The following is a 14,618-nucleotide window of genomic DNA, read 5'->3' as shown; positions in this document are numbered from 1 at the left end:
GGAGAAAGGGAGCTCAAGGAAGGAGCAGTCTGCTGGGCTCTTGGCCTGAGCCGGAGAGCGGGAAGGAGGCAGAACAGAGTAGGGGGAAAGGAGAGTAGAAGGGCTTTGAGGAGACCTGGGCCTCCCTGTGCCTGCAGACCGGCTCTCTTCTCTTGGTTGGAGGCCTAGACGTGGCATGATTTTGCAGTGTCACTGATCCTGGCTGTCAGGTGTGGTGGTGTGAAGTCCCCTGCCATGCCAGGTGGGGGCATTTCCAGGTGGGAGGCCACACTGGGCCTCTTTAGCCTGATGCTGGATGGGAAATGAATCAATACAGCATAAAACTTCATCCTTGCATTTTCAATTCATATCTGGAACTCCTGGAAGATCTGTATGGCTCCCCAATAACACAGCTCCTTTAACTCTGAAAAAGTTTATCTCCTTACCCAGGCATGCCCTATAATTTTCCCATTGAGATGTAATAACCTGCAAATGTGTACAAGTTCAGAGTTTTTGCAGTGGTGGTGTAGGGATCATCCAGCTTGTGACCTTGAGAATCGTGGACAGACAGAAAGAGCCTGGAACAGTGGTGACCTGATGGAACTGCCTCACCAAACTCTGAGCTGCTTGCCTCTGGTTTCACATGTCAGGGGGAAAAACCCCTTTCATTTGGTTAACAAGTCATTGTAGCATGGATTTTTCTGTTACTTGTAGCGCAACTTGTTCCTAAACGATTAGATCACCATGTGGTTATTTATCATTATTCTCTTACCACTTTATAATCTTGTTCTGGAAAAACTGTCATTTTAAAACTTAATTCTCTATTGCCAGTCATTGCAAAAAGACACTTTGTCATTTTTTTGTGTCTTAAAAATGCTCCCCTCTTGTGGTCACCGCCACGCTAGTTTGCGCTGATGGAAACCGGTGCCAGCAGTGCTGGGCGAAGATACTCCTGCCACAGGCCTCCCAGCACCTTGCTGCCTCACCTCTTCCTCCTGACTCAGTCCCTCTGACTCAGCGCATGGTCTGCCTGCTGTTCCATGCATAGCTTTTGCTTTTTCAGCCCTCAGTATCTTTGCCCTGATATTTGTTCCACCCAGATGTTCTTACCTTCTTTTTTTCTAATTCGCACAGCATCCCAGGCTTAAAAGGGGCCAGAGAACTCACCTTATCCACCTTCACTCAGTCCACAGCTTCCTTGAAAACTTGCCTATGTTTTCTTTTTCATCTCCTGTGTGTCTTTTCTCCCCTAGAAGTTTTCAAACCCTGTGAGGGTTCCAAGATACTGTTTTGGCACCCTAATATTGTCTCCTATAGGGCCTTTCATGATGGTTTCAGTCATCACTAAAGGAATATCTGTGATTGTCCACTGTGTGCCAGGCACTGTCCTGACTGCTGGGGACACAGTGGGAAGCACATACTACATCACCCCTGGTGTCACACAGCATTCTGAGTAGCAGAAGCTGATAAATAGTAATTACACAGTTGCACACATGCATACATGAAACTAAAGGGCATGGATTGAAAACTTCCCCACAGAAAGAATGGTTTATCTGAGGGATGAGAAGTAGAAGTTAGGCGGACAGTGTTCTAGGCAGTGGCAGTAGAAGGTGCAAAGGGCCTGTGTCAGGAAGGGGCATGTCTGTTTCAAGAAACTGAGAAAAAATATAGTCGCAGTTAGAAAATAAGGAAAGGACTATAAGGAGTAAAGTTGAAATGGGCCACAGGGATATGAAATGAACCTGTTTATGTCAATTAATTCCTCTGATTCTGATATTGGTGACTGTCCATTTTGAGTTAATATGTAATGACTAATTGAACACGGACTGCTCACGCGCAAATGAAATATGTTGTTGAATATGTCTTTAAATGGAGAAAATTTAAGACTCCCTACTACCTGATTCCTCTAAATTATGTACTGTTTTGCTCTTAATAAATGTTTGACAACGAACGAAATAATAAAGGATGGCAAGAAGGAAGCAACAGCTTTTCTTGAGCTGTTAGGATCTTTTGGAACAGTCTTTGTTTTTAAATATAACATTTTGTTAGAGGTTTGGAATAAGTAATAATGAATATATTATTTTCCTTTCCCTTCAAGGGAACACACTGAGTTGCTTAATTCAAAATATCTAAGACTGTCTCCTCTTATCTTAGGACACTGCATTCCTTATTTAGAAGAATGTAAAAATCCAGGGCTACTCTGACCTCTCTATAAAAATATCTCACTGATTTAGGTACATTGCCTATCTATTAAAAATAATGGAGAAAAAATCCGAAACATTAAAAGATAGCTTTATAATCCTACTGTACTAGGATGATAACCTTTTAAAGAGCTGTAGAAATGAGCTTTACATTGGGACCTAGTTGAAATCAAATTCCTATGGATATTATTCCCTATTTTTCTATTAATTATATATAAACAACATAGATAATTAATAGATATAATAAATGCATTTATTTTTCTGTTGAAAAGTTATGTACTTCTCATCATGGCAAGATCTTGATACTCAAATAATGGTGTTTAAATTATTTTAAATTAAATAATTAATGAGAATTAATATTTAATTAAATACTAAACATGTTATTTAAATATAGTTAATCTAAAAGTTAAATTTAAATTTTCCCAAAATAGAAACTTTGACATAGAAGATAACCATGCCCGATGATCATTTTCCTTTTCTTTTACTCTTTCTTTCTTCTTTAAAAAAAAAAATCTCACTTCTTCCTGGGGATTCTTGCATATGTAGTTATGCTTAATCCACACCAATTTTTTAACCTGCTGAATAATTATCCCTTTTTTTCTTCCTCTCTTCTCTGAAGAACCAAAGGATAAGTGAGGGCAAGCTTTCGAGTAGCTAATTACTTACCAAGAGGTCCAGCTCCCCTTTCTGCAATGCATTGCCAAGTGACCAGATGACAGCCCTGAGTTTGTTTGTTTGTTTTTTTTTCCCACATTTTCTAGGGTGAATCCAGTTTGGGAAGGACTAGCTATCCCATTCTATCACCTTCTTAGGTCTAGGGAAGAGAAGGAAGGCTGACTACTTAGCCCCCACTCAGTGCTTTCCTGGGACTTTTCCACCTAATCTGTTCTGAGAATCAGAATTTCCAGTGATTATAACAGATGAATACTATATGTGCTTTGGGGACAAGGCAATGCATATTGAATTGATTTTTAAATTCAACTTCTGTTTTTTTCAAAGATGGACTTGTTTTAAATATTTCGTCTCTTTTAGTCCCTAGGCTTTAGGGACCTCAAATTTCTTTTCTGAAGAGTTAACCATTTCTTGCTCTCTGTATATTTGAACATTGTTGTGTCTACTGCTTTCAAAATGGGTTAATTTTTAACCTCTTGCCTCCACTTTTTGCAGAGGGCAGTCTAAGGGAGTTGAGGTATAAAATATATAAACTGCCTTGATAAGACGTCAGCCAAAACAGAGATCCGCTGCACCCACATTCCAGCATATTCTCTGCAGGGGCTACTGTGTCTTTATATTACATTTTCATTACTAGATGCCATATGCTTCCAGAGTGGTTTTGGAAGCTGCAAACTACTCTAAAGGCCAAGGTTACTCCGATTGCCAGGATTATGGTGACACTGAGGCCTTCCTTAACACAGCCTGCGTGTACACTGATTGATGGTTGTCCTTGGGAGCTCTTTCTGTTCATGCTGGCGGGACGTTGTAAACAGATCTTATCAATGCATGTCTCTTTTGCTAGTCAGGTGTCTGCTCATTGATGAAACAAAGTTCCTGTTCTTCTTCAGGGTTCAGGTAGGTTTTCTTCCTGCTGGTGTACAATTTCAAATGATCTTGTAGATCAATTGATATGAATAATACCCTTCTCAGTCTATTTTTTTACTTTATCCAGCAAGCTGGGAACTTGGGCCACTGACCTGGAAATGTATAATATCCCTTTATTAAATAGCATGATTATATGCTCTTCAAATCTCTTCTTTACCTCTCAGTGTGTAGAGGAAATAGGATCCCACTATTTTGCTCTAATGATTCTTAAGAACAGCCCTGCTGTTTGGTTTTTACATGATCACAAAAGTTTGTTATCTTAGTTTTAATCTGTACTAGTCATACAGCTTTTCTTATGACTTGAAATTTTTTCTTAAATAGGAAGGTTTACTGTAGTAATATTTTTGGCAAGGGGCGTATTCAACTCTAGTGGAGAGTTAAGGCTTAGATTATCTTTCCCTTTTTCACATATTTCAAGGAGAAATAAATAGAAATAAAAAGAGACTCTTTAATAAAGGCTTCCCATTGGTAATGTAAAGATTTTTTCATAATTACTGAATAGATCGGGGAGATGGCAGGGACTTAACTGCTGTGGAGTATCAACTAAAATATAATTTTATCATTCATAGATGAATGTGTAATTGAACAAATGCCAGCATTAAATAGGATTTTTTTTTCTTAAAGAGGGGTTTCAAATGGAGTTCAAACAAGTGCTGTTTTTCTCTTAACAGGTATTATTTATTTAAAAAATGAGTACATGCACCTATTTCAGAAATTTAAATTAGCCTTGTCCTTCTAAATTTATGTGTCTCAATTCTTGGCAATTTATTTTTTTCAAATTTGCAGCAACACCAACTGAAGAAATTAATGGCATTTCCTAATTGGTTAGATATTTTTTTCATTTTCCCTAACTTTTCCTCTTCTCTCTTCTTGCCGTCTTCTTGAATTTGGCTTAGGTTTCAGAATGTCTCCAGATTTTCATTTCTTAATTCCTCTGATAGAAAAGATAGAGTATGAAAAATGAGAGACACACTTCTGTTACCCCAAGTGATAAGAGTTTTCTGTGAGAAAACATGGGGTAGTCAGCAAGTCCAGGGAACCTGTCCAGCGACCACCAGGTCCTTCCCAATCCCCCCCTACCCCGTTTCCTGGCGTGGAATGTGCAGTGGCTCTGAGAATGGCAGCTCATCACTGCTCCACAGGAGGGAGCAGCCCCAGGGTCGGATCTTCTTGTCCTCTCAGGACTGGTCATCTTTGTATTGCTCTTAGCAGGAGTGGCCACCAGTCAGTGTTAACCGACCCAGTCAGGGTTAATCGCAGCAGCACGGATATATAGTGGACAGCATCCCTTGGCATCCCACCGATAGTCTGGCACTGAGACAGATCCTGAAGGTACGCACTTGAGAACAGTAGCCAACCTAGAACAATCATGGGAAACACTCAGATTCCAAAGAGATCTTGGGCCCTTAGTGAACCATATGTTTTAATAACAACAACAATGAAAGAGAATTGAATTGAAAGCTCAGACAGTTGCATCTGATTTTGGCAGTGTATTTTCATAGCCTTTTTCATATGACTTTATAGCCTTTTATAGATGCCTCAATGATTTCAAAACTCAGGACTGCCTGCTAAAAGCAATATTGAGTCAATTCTTACCTAGGATTATCTGTAAGAAAAATTGTATGTTTCTTGCTCATTGAGAAGAATTTTAATTTCCTGAGCATTAAAATTTAACTAATCACACACTTCATGACAGAAAAGATTTTTAAATTAAAATTTACAAATATATATTGAATACCTACTATGTGCAAAACATTTTAATAGACTTGGCAGGGATACAAAGTGGATTTGTTGCAAAGATTTTTACTAAGCCATACACTGGCTTGTGGTAGGTCCCTGGGATATGATGTCAAATGGTGAACAAACAGAAATTTTACTTAAAGGAGCTTACTAATACAGTTGAGGCAAAAGATATTCAAATAGAAAATCACACAATAAGAGCACCTAAAAGAGACACATTTTCAAGTCATGGGCAGTCAAGGAAGACGTTTTGGAGGAAGTGCCATGGAAATTGGGGCCAAATGGTAAGTAGCAAATTGCCAAAAAAGCATGTGGTTGGTGCTTGACACAGTGATTTCAAGTAGAGGATAACTCACATGCAACTAGAAAGAACAGATTGTACACGTTTGTCATATTTGTTTTATAGGCTGGTTTGCTGGGGAGTGTGCATACTGTGTGTTAGGCTGTATTCCATGGGGCCCCATTTCCTTGAGTCTCTTTCTGTCTCTATCTTTCAGACTTTCTTATCTCTAACCCACCATTAAATATTGGAATTTTTCAAGGTTCAGTCCTAGGTTCTTTTTTTTCTCATGCTTCTTTCTTTTCTCCCTTGGCAGATGTGTCCATGTCCAGGTGTTTGTTTACCACCTATCAGTTCTATGACTCTTAAGTCATTTCTGAACTTAGGATCTTACAATCCTGTTGCCACCGTCATGCTTACAGCTTCAGTTTCCTTAGGACGATTCTCCCTGTTTGCTGCTCCTGCCATCCCTGACTTCTCTTAATCCTTAGAACCTGCCAAGTTTCTTCTTGCCCCAGGGACTTTGCATGGCTTCTGTTCCCTTAGCCTGAAATGTTCTTACTCTCTCTTTGTCTAGCTACTGCCCACTCCTCCTTCAGGTCTTGGCTTGAATATCACTTTTTCCTGGGTATCTTTCAGGCCTCTCCCAACCCCCCATTTTATGATTTAGTAGCATACTGCTTTTTTATGCCCTACTTTGTAATTATTGTTTTTTAATACCGCTTTCCCCACTAGACTTTAGCTCTCTGAGGGCAACAACCATCTCTGTCGACAACAGCCTTATATTAAAACACTTAGAAGAGGTCGTGCACTTTGCATGGGGTCTTAATAAGCACAATGAGTTGCTTGAGTTAGAACAACAAAGAGCCATTGAAGAATTTTAGTAGAACAACAACCTGATCTGACCTGCTATTAGAAAGTTTGTTCTGCTAGCAGTATGGAGAATGAACTGGGAAAGGTCCACGGCTAGAACAAAGCAGATAGGTAGGTGGGTATTACCATTAGAAGCTTACAGCCTCTTGGCACACATGTGGTAAGAACACAAAGAATTCAGATGTTTCTTGATTCAGGGGCCCAATGATATTCTCAGGACTCTTTTCATCTCTTGGCATGGTTTACTCCACGTGTGCCCCATTTTTCCGCAGTCTTTCTCTTTGTGAACAGTAACAGCTTCACCCTACATCTGTCAGTAGAAAAGAAGTCTCACTTTATGGCTATGTGAATAGATGTTCAGTGGCCTCTGAGTGGCTCTGATTAGGTCATGTGCCATGTCTGATAATAATCGCTCCTGCTTGAGGGATTCTGGGTGCTGATTGATCAGTCTGAAGAACATCTTCTTTGTGGAGCTGAGGCAGTCATGCACTGGTAAACTGGCTGTAAAAAAAATTTTGAAGGCCTTTTTTTGTAGCATTTGTCAACTTCTTTGGTATGTGTACTCCCACCATGGCTGATTTCAAGATGCCTGGCTTGCAAAGTTCCTGAATGTTTAACCATCAACTCTGAACAGGCCAGTTCCAGCAGCTCCAGACAGCATGGAAGAGCTGAAGGTAGAGCTGCTGGAATCACAAAGACTGATAGTAAGGGAGGGAGTGGTTCTCTGAAGGACAACCAGGATGCTGTTAGAAGAGGGGTAGCTTCCTGGTAGCCAGTCCAGTAAGTCTGCACTGTACTGCATAACATCTACTTCAGTGTCAAATTCTTACTTAAGAATTTTTTTTTAAGTTCTTATATCATTTCCTTGAATAACATTTTAAGCAGCATATAATATTCCACTTTGTGAAAGTACTGTAGTTTGCTATTCTTTTGGTGTTGAATATTTAGATTGATAGAATGATACATGATACTTTGCTGGACGTGTCTGTACCTAAAGCTATTTTCCACATTTAGGACAGATTTGTTGAGATAGTTTGCCTAAGTGAAATGACTGAGTGAAAGGAATAGACCTTTCGATGCTTTTGATTAATACTTTCCAGTAAGTGTACAAAATGGTTCACTTATATCATTTCTGTTATTGTAAGAGAGCAACTATTGCATTCCACTGTCATTACATGTAATTAGAAAAATAATCAATAGGAAGGAATTGATACATCATTTTAATTTTCATTGTTTGAATTACTAAAAATATCTCAATGTCTATATTTTCATAACAGTTGCATTTTTCATACTGAATTTTCTTACGATTTCTCACTTTTGTGTGTGTATGTTGATCTTACTGTACTATTTTCATAGATAATTAGCTTACTATAATTAATCTGTTTAATGTATGACATAGCATAGTTCATAGTGGAAATTCTAGCACATAGCACAACTTGGTAAATGTTGAGGGGAGTGTTGTGTATGAAAGTCTCTAATTCTGTATGATGTAGGGTAATGTTTGCTGCCATAATAGGTAAGTACAAATTCATGGTGAGGTGACCCAGAAAAAGTTTATTTCTTGCTCATGTCAAAGTTTCATATGGGCGTTCCTAGTTGGGCACCTTCGTTGTGGTCATCCAGAGACAGAGGCTCCTTCTGTCTTGTGGTTTTCCTCTCCTCTAGGTCCTTGTCCTTATTTCCGTTCAGTGGGAGGTGATGTAAAGAGAATGGATGACAGTATACGGGAGATTTTTATGGACTGAGCCTGGAAGTGCAACACTGCATGTGCCTACATCCCATTGACTAAAACTCAATCCCATAGATACAACTAATTGCAAGGCAGGAAAGAAAGAGGATTTGGTGAACATCTAGCCAGTCTTTGCCAACATTTCTATAACCTGAAATAGAGAAATTTTTATATTCTATTTACTGCTGTTACTACTTGTATGTCTGGGAGTAAATTACCTATGTTACTTGGATTATTTACAGATTTAAATACGGAATGGAAAGTTTAAAATATTGATAAGAGATACGTAGCTTTTTACTAAAAGGGAAATGACACTGATGGGTCATTGAATGGCCTCAAGTTTAGACACTGAAGAGGAGTGGAAGTTGTTGGACAAAGTGACTTTGACACATGTTAACAAGTCCTGGATGGGCACCATTCACTCAGTGTGTAAGAAACTTAGATGTACAAGAAACTGTGTAAGGAATTCATATAATTAGCTCAACCAATAAGTTTGATGACTTACTAGAATGATATTTTTAATAGACTATTTTAGCTCATTTTCTTATTTCTACCTACACAGGTAATTAAAGTATACAGTGAAGATGAAACCAGCAGGGCTTTAGAGGTACCCAGTGACATAACTGCCCGAGATGTTTGCCAGCTGTTGATCCTGAAGAATCATTACATTGATGACCACAGCTGGACCCTTTTTGAGCACCTGCCTCACATAGGTCTAGGTAAGGATATAAAATCATAGCATAGCACTGCTTCTCTGTCCCTGATAGTTTTGATCATATGGCAAAGATTTCCTTCACTTGTAGAAAAACAAACAGAGCACAATGATGAATAGTCCTTTTCTTTATTCTTTATTTTTGGTGTTGGTGATTGAGAGAAAAATAAAGTAGCACAAAATGGAAATGAGGATAGAAATATTATAAATTTACACCTCTCCTCATTTATGACCTATGGAAATTTGGGAGCTAAACCATAGGGTCTAAAGTTTCATAATCTTTTATAATAATCTTTGGTAGCACATAATAATCTTTAGTAGTACTAATTCATATTAATCTTTCAGAATAATCTTTAGTAGCACAATGAACATTTATTGAGAGGTTAATAAAATAAGCTCCTATTTGAACTACTTTTTGTGTTGATTGTAGTGCAGACATGAGAAGTATCCTCAGTGGTGGTTCTCCTTATGAGAGTGTACACCCCCAATTTTTCTTGAAGAAATAAGTAATTTCACATTTTTAAAGTCATAAACATAAAAAGCAATCTTATTTTTTTGCCAACTGGAAATGCATCTTTGTACTGTGAACCGTAGAGGTTTTTTTCCTCAAATCTTTTAATAGGTTATAAAGAATTTTTATTCTTCTGTTTGAGTGAGACAGAGTTTGGCAATGGTTTTGTCTCCCCTTCTTACTTTTTGCAGATACTACTGTTTCCAGTAAGCAGATGAGAAAGGAAGGAGTTTGTTATGGCAACTCCATTCTGTTCTTTGAATTCTGTATTAGCTTCTCTTGGCTGCTATAACAAATTATCACGGACTTGTTGACTTGAAACAATCTAAGTTTATTTTCTCACAGTTCTGGAGGCCAGAAGTCTGAATTCAGTGACACTGGGTTAAAATCAAGGCGTCTGCAGGGAAGCACTCCCTCTGGAGGCTCTCGGAGAGAATCCATTCCTTGCCTCTTGTAGCGTCTTGTGGCCGCGGGCAGTCCTTGGCTTACGGCTGCCTTTCTCTCCTCTTTGCCTCCATGGCCGTGCTGTGTTCTCTTCTGTCTGTGTGTGGTCTCCTTCTACCTGTCTAAGAAGAGTAGCATTTAGGGTTTACCCCGAATAATTCAGGATGATCTCCTCCTTTCAAGATCCTGAAATCAATCATATCTGCAAAGTTTTGTTTTGTTGTTTTTACCATGTGAGGCAACAGTCACAGGTTCCAGGAATTAAGATGTGGACATCTTTCGGGAGTTATTATTTATCCTGCCACCAACTCCTTTGCTTTCTGTGTCAAACAACTGTTAGTAATAAATCATCAAAGTTACTTTAAATGATTCATCAATGACAGTGCAATTTGTTCCTTCAATTTGCTTAAATAATTGAGAATTTTATAGTCATGAGAGTCATTCACTTTCTTGCATAGCTAGCTACCAATATATAACATTTTTCCTTTGTTTGGTACATAGAGAGTTTACACCCCAGAGCAGTGTGCCAAAGTAGGGTTCAATTGGGATGAGAAGTTTGCCTTTGTCTTATGAAATGGAATAAAGATGATGTTGGCAGAAAAGGTATTTCTTAGGAGGATCCGTTTTTAAACGATTCTGGAAAGTGGTTCGTTTAAAGGTCCTTGCATTCCCTGAACCATTCAGAAAGTGTCTGTAGCACTTCCAGTTTGAAGACTGCTGTCCTGGGATATGTCAGAACCTCAGGGAGGGGACAAAGTGAAGCCTGTGGAAAAGAAGCCTGGATAGTTCGACAGTCTCCACAAGAATTCAGGACCCCAACCCACCCCCCAACCCCCGTTTGATAGTTGATGAGCTACAACATGTCAGCTGATCTCGACAGCCGAGTTATACCTGCCAAGAAAACCTGAATTCTGAAGGTATGCTACGCTGGTCCATGCGACTGGCTGTCTCGCCTTCGTAGGGCAGAAAAGGTTCAACATTTATTTCCTTCATTGCCATTTGTGACTAATTTAAGTTCTATTCATGATCATTAATCTCTTAGAAGTGTGGTGTTAACTCTCAATAGATATCTGCCATAATTCCAAACTATTGTGTTCACATATGCTTCTAGAAATACAGCTCTTAATTAGCATAATGTATAATTACAGTATTTTATACTCTTAAATTTTTCTTTTGGAGAGGCTTTAAAAATCATTAAACATTTTTGGAGTTATAGTCACTACGATTTATCCCTAACAAATGGCTTGAAGTTCAGTAATAAAATCTACTCCGTAAATCAAGCAGCAGTTTTCATGGAGACTACCACAATTTATAGTAAGGAATAAAAAGACTTGTGCAAGTCTTTTAATGTAGAGGCTTAAAATGGAACATTGAGAATTAATTTGAGCTACATACTGAGTTTAAACTTTAAGCCATTGAATGGAAATATATTTCTCCATTATTGTATTTTCTGGAAACTGCTGAAATAAAATCAAAGATGTGAGAATATTGTACCATGGCTTCATTAACCATGCATTAGACCAAAGCTTATGAGAAAGAAATTTAGTTCCAGAGCTTTTTTGTGTTCTTTTTTTTTTTTTTTGCTTTTGCTTTTTACTCAGATAATATCTTTAAACAGTAAAAAAAAAATTGTAGACATTAATATTACCAAAATACTAGTGTGTATTAGATTTACCATCTTCTGTTTCTTTTTTTTTAATCTGCTGCTTCATTTCTGTAAGGACTCACTGAAATGTTAGATGATAATAATTAATGAATATCCATCTAAACTCTTGAGGAACAGTTTTTTTCTTTTTCTTTCTTTTACCTCTTTATCTAACAATATAACAAGAGAATAACCACTATTAAAGTGCTGTGATCTTCCTCAGTATCAAATATAAAACGGATGTGTTTTTGAATTTTATCTGTCTGTTAATGTAGCTTATAAATACTCCTACAATATCTATTCAACCTAATAGTGATATTAGGTAACTTTTTTGCAATTTGCATATTAACATGAATGAAAAGAACTATAGTGGGGTGTTTCTGCCTCTTAAATATGATGTACAGCAGCAGATCCTTTTGTCAATAGAAGGAAGCATCACCACATTCAACTGTAGTCTTCAAGTGCTATTGACATAAAGAGCCAAAGGACAAACCATTTGCCAAAGCTTTGGTGACCAGCTAGTGAGCGCTGTATATTGTTCAGGAGACATTCTTGACCTCTCTTTGATCAAAATAGTGAGTTTTCAATGAATAAAATTCTAAAAGTGAAGAGGTGGTCTATTACTTAAAAAATATTTTTAATACAAAAACAATTCAGCTCATTGTAGATAACTTAGAAATAAAGGTGTAAGAAGTAAACAGTGGTGTTATCCATAATTTCACAACACTAAGATAACTATTTTTAGTTTCTTTACTTTAACATAATCTCTATCCTGTGTGTTCACTTTTGTAGGCTACCTTCTTTTGTATGTGTGTGCTCTTAAAAAAACCCTGAGTATTTTTCTTTGTTTTTTTTTTCTTTTCTTTTCACTTTACAGATTCCTCCAAAACTAGGAACTCTCTCTGCCTCTCCCTGTTCCTTTCCTCAGTTTAGCAAATATTTATTGACTGTTTTGCACCAATCATTTTGTGTGTGTGTGTGGCTCGGGGTGTGCAGTATGAACACAATAGACAAAAACACTGCCCTTGTGAGTCTGCATTTTAGTGGGAGGAGAAAGACGAGAGATACATGACTGAAATGTGTCATACTCCCTTAGGTGATGATCAGCAGCAGGGAGAAAAGGAGGGCAGGAAAGAGGGATAGGGAGTGTGGGCCATGAGTGGAAGATGCGCTTTAAGTAGGGAGGGAGGGTGTCCCTGGAGGCATGATGTCCAAGTAGAGCCCTGGAGCAGACAGGAGCAGCTCTTGCACTGCAGTGGAGGAAGATCATTCTAGACAGAGGAAACTTCAAGTGGGAAGGCCCAGGTGTGGCAGCATGCTTGGTGTTCTGGAAGCAACCACGAGGCCAGCACTTTGAAAGTGGAGTCATAAGTGGAAAGTGATGGGGGGCGACTGCGTGGAGCCACCACAGAGCCAGCTCGTGCAGGGCCTCCCAGGCTGTGGAGGGGTCTTGTCTTTTACACTGAGTGAGGGGAAATGTAACTGGAGGTCTTTGCATCGGAGAGCAGTGTGATCTGATCTGACTTAAAGGCTACTACTAAGAAGACTCAAATACAAATTTTGACCATTTGGAGGCTAAGCAACGATGTTTTGCTTTTACATCAAACTACCTGTGACTGCCTGGCTTTATCCCTGCCCATCTCTCATCCCTGCTAACTGTGCATGCCCTGTTGTAGTGCCTTCACGCCCTGGTCTGCACACTTACGGGGCTGAGTCTTGGTGGGATCCTGAAGCCTTGTAGGCAAGAACATTTGACTTAGGGGAGAGACGAGAGTTGGGGGTTTTCTGCACTGTAGTTCGCTTCAGTATCCCAGATAAGCTTAGGAAAGTTTCAGAGACATTCTATGTTGTTAACAGATGGCTACTCTTGTTGCTTCTGACCCATTAAAGCACAACACAAATTACTAAACTCAGAAGGAAGAGCACATGACATACAAAATATGATAGGGTTATGGAGCCTAAAGTCTGTTTTCAGAGTGACACTTTCTGTGGCAAAGAAAACTTGAATCTTTGGTATTTTTAGTATGAATGCATACATGCGATAGCTGCTAACGTGCATCTTATACGTGCAGGGTACCTCGTGAGAGGTTTCACGTTCATCTTGATAGATGCTCTCACAGCAGTCCTGAAGGCATGTTTTTTAATCTCCATTTTACATATAAGAATACAGAGAATTGATGATAAAATTCCTGGTCCAGAGTCAAACCTAGTACATATCTAGGTCTTGTCAGATTCTCAAGTATATACATTTTCTGTGGAAGCAAGTTTGTTTTTTCCTCACCCCAGTAGGTCAGGCAGCTGTTTTCAGGATCATGTGGTTAGTTTGTCTGTCTCACCCTCCATCTCTCTCTCTCTTGCATGCTATAAACACAAATTTAAATTTCGAACCCTCAAGAACACTTTCGGATAAACCTTCCTTACCAAGGTAGTACTGAAATTATTGGGATCAAACTGATCCAACCTGGTCCACTTTATAACAGAGGAAGTGCTTTGTAAATGACTTATTCTTGAATTTATACACAATGTGAATGGCAGTATGACATTTAGAACTTTGAGTACAATACCACTATTTCATACCCTCTGTCCATAATTATTAATATATGCTGCTGAGAATTTTCATAGGTGGAGTAAATCATCGAAGGCAGCTATACATCCTGGTTTTGCTATGAATCGCTTATGTGCCTGATTTTGGGTCGTGTTATGATGAGCTTCTAGTTGTACACACGGTTTTATAGACACGGGATTTAAAATATCAGCATGTCAGTAAATCCCCTTCTCTCATGATGCAGCAAGCCATTTTGTAAAAGGTGTGTTTCACTTCACAGCCACTGGATGTCACTGTAGCTCCCCAGATGCAGTCCTCTGCTTTTATAATCATTGTTAAGAGGATGGTTGGGGGAAAAAC

General features: G+C 38.7%; 1 protein-coding gene and 1 long non-coding RNA gene across 5 annotated transcripts in view; one reads left to right on the top strand and one right to left on the bottom strand.

Moving 5' to 3' along the window:
• LOC140696384 (uncharacterized) overlaps window positions 1-14,618 on the bottom strand; it is a 61,606-nt gene that overhangs the window by 13,504 nt on the left and 33,484 nt on the right. The gene's annotated exons all lie outside the window — the stretch shown is intronic.
• The window catches only part of GRB14 (growth factor receptor bound protein 14), a 110,113-nt gene that overhangs the window by 62,844 nt on the left and 32,651 nt on the right, over window positions 1-14,618 (top strand). For all 4 annotated transcript variants that reach the window (XM_031678429.2, XM_031678430.2, XM_031678431.2 and 1 more), the window contains one exon: window positions 8,964-9,120. In XM_031678429.2, coding sequence (XP_031534289.1) covers window positions 8,964-9,120 — 157 coding nt within the window. The remainder of the gene's footprint in view (window positions 1-8,963; window positions 9,121-14,618) is intronic.

Source organism: Vicugna pacos, chromosome 5, assembly GCF_048564905.1.
Source record: "Vicugna pacos chromosome 5, VicPac4, whole genome shotgun sequence".
Lineage (NCBI taxonomy): Eukaryota > Metazoa > Chordata > Mammalia > Artiodactyla > Camelidae > Vicugna > Vicugna pacos.
This window is presented reverse-complemented; position numbering and strand designations above follow the sequence as displayed.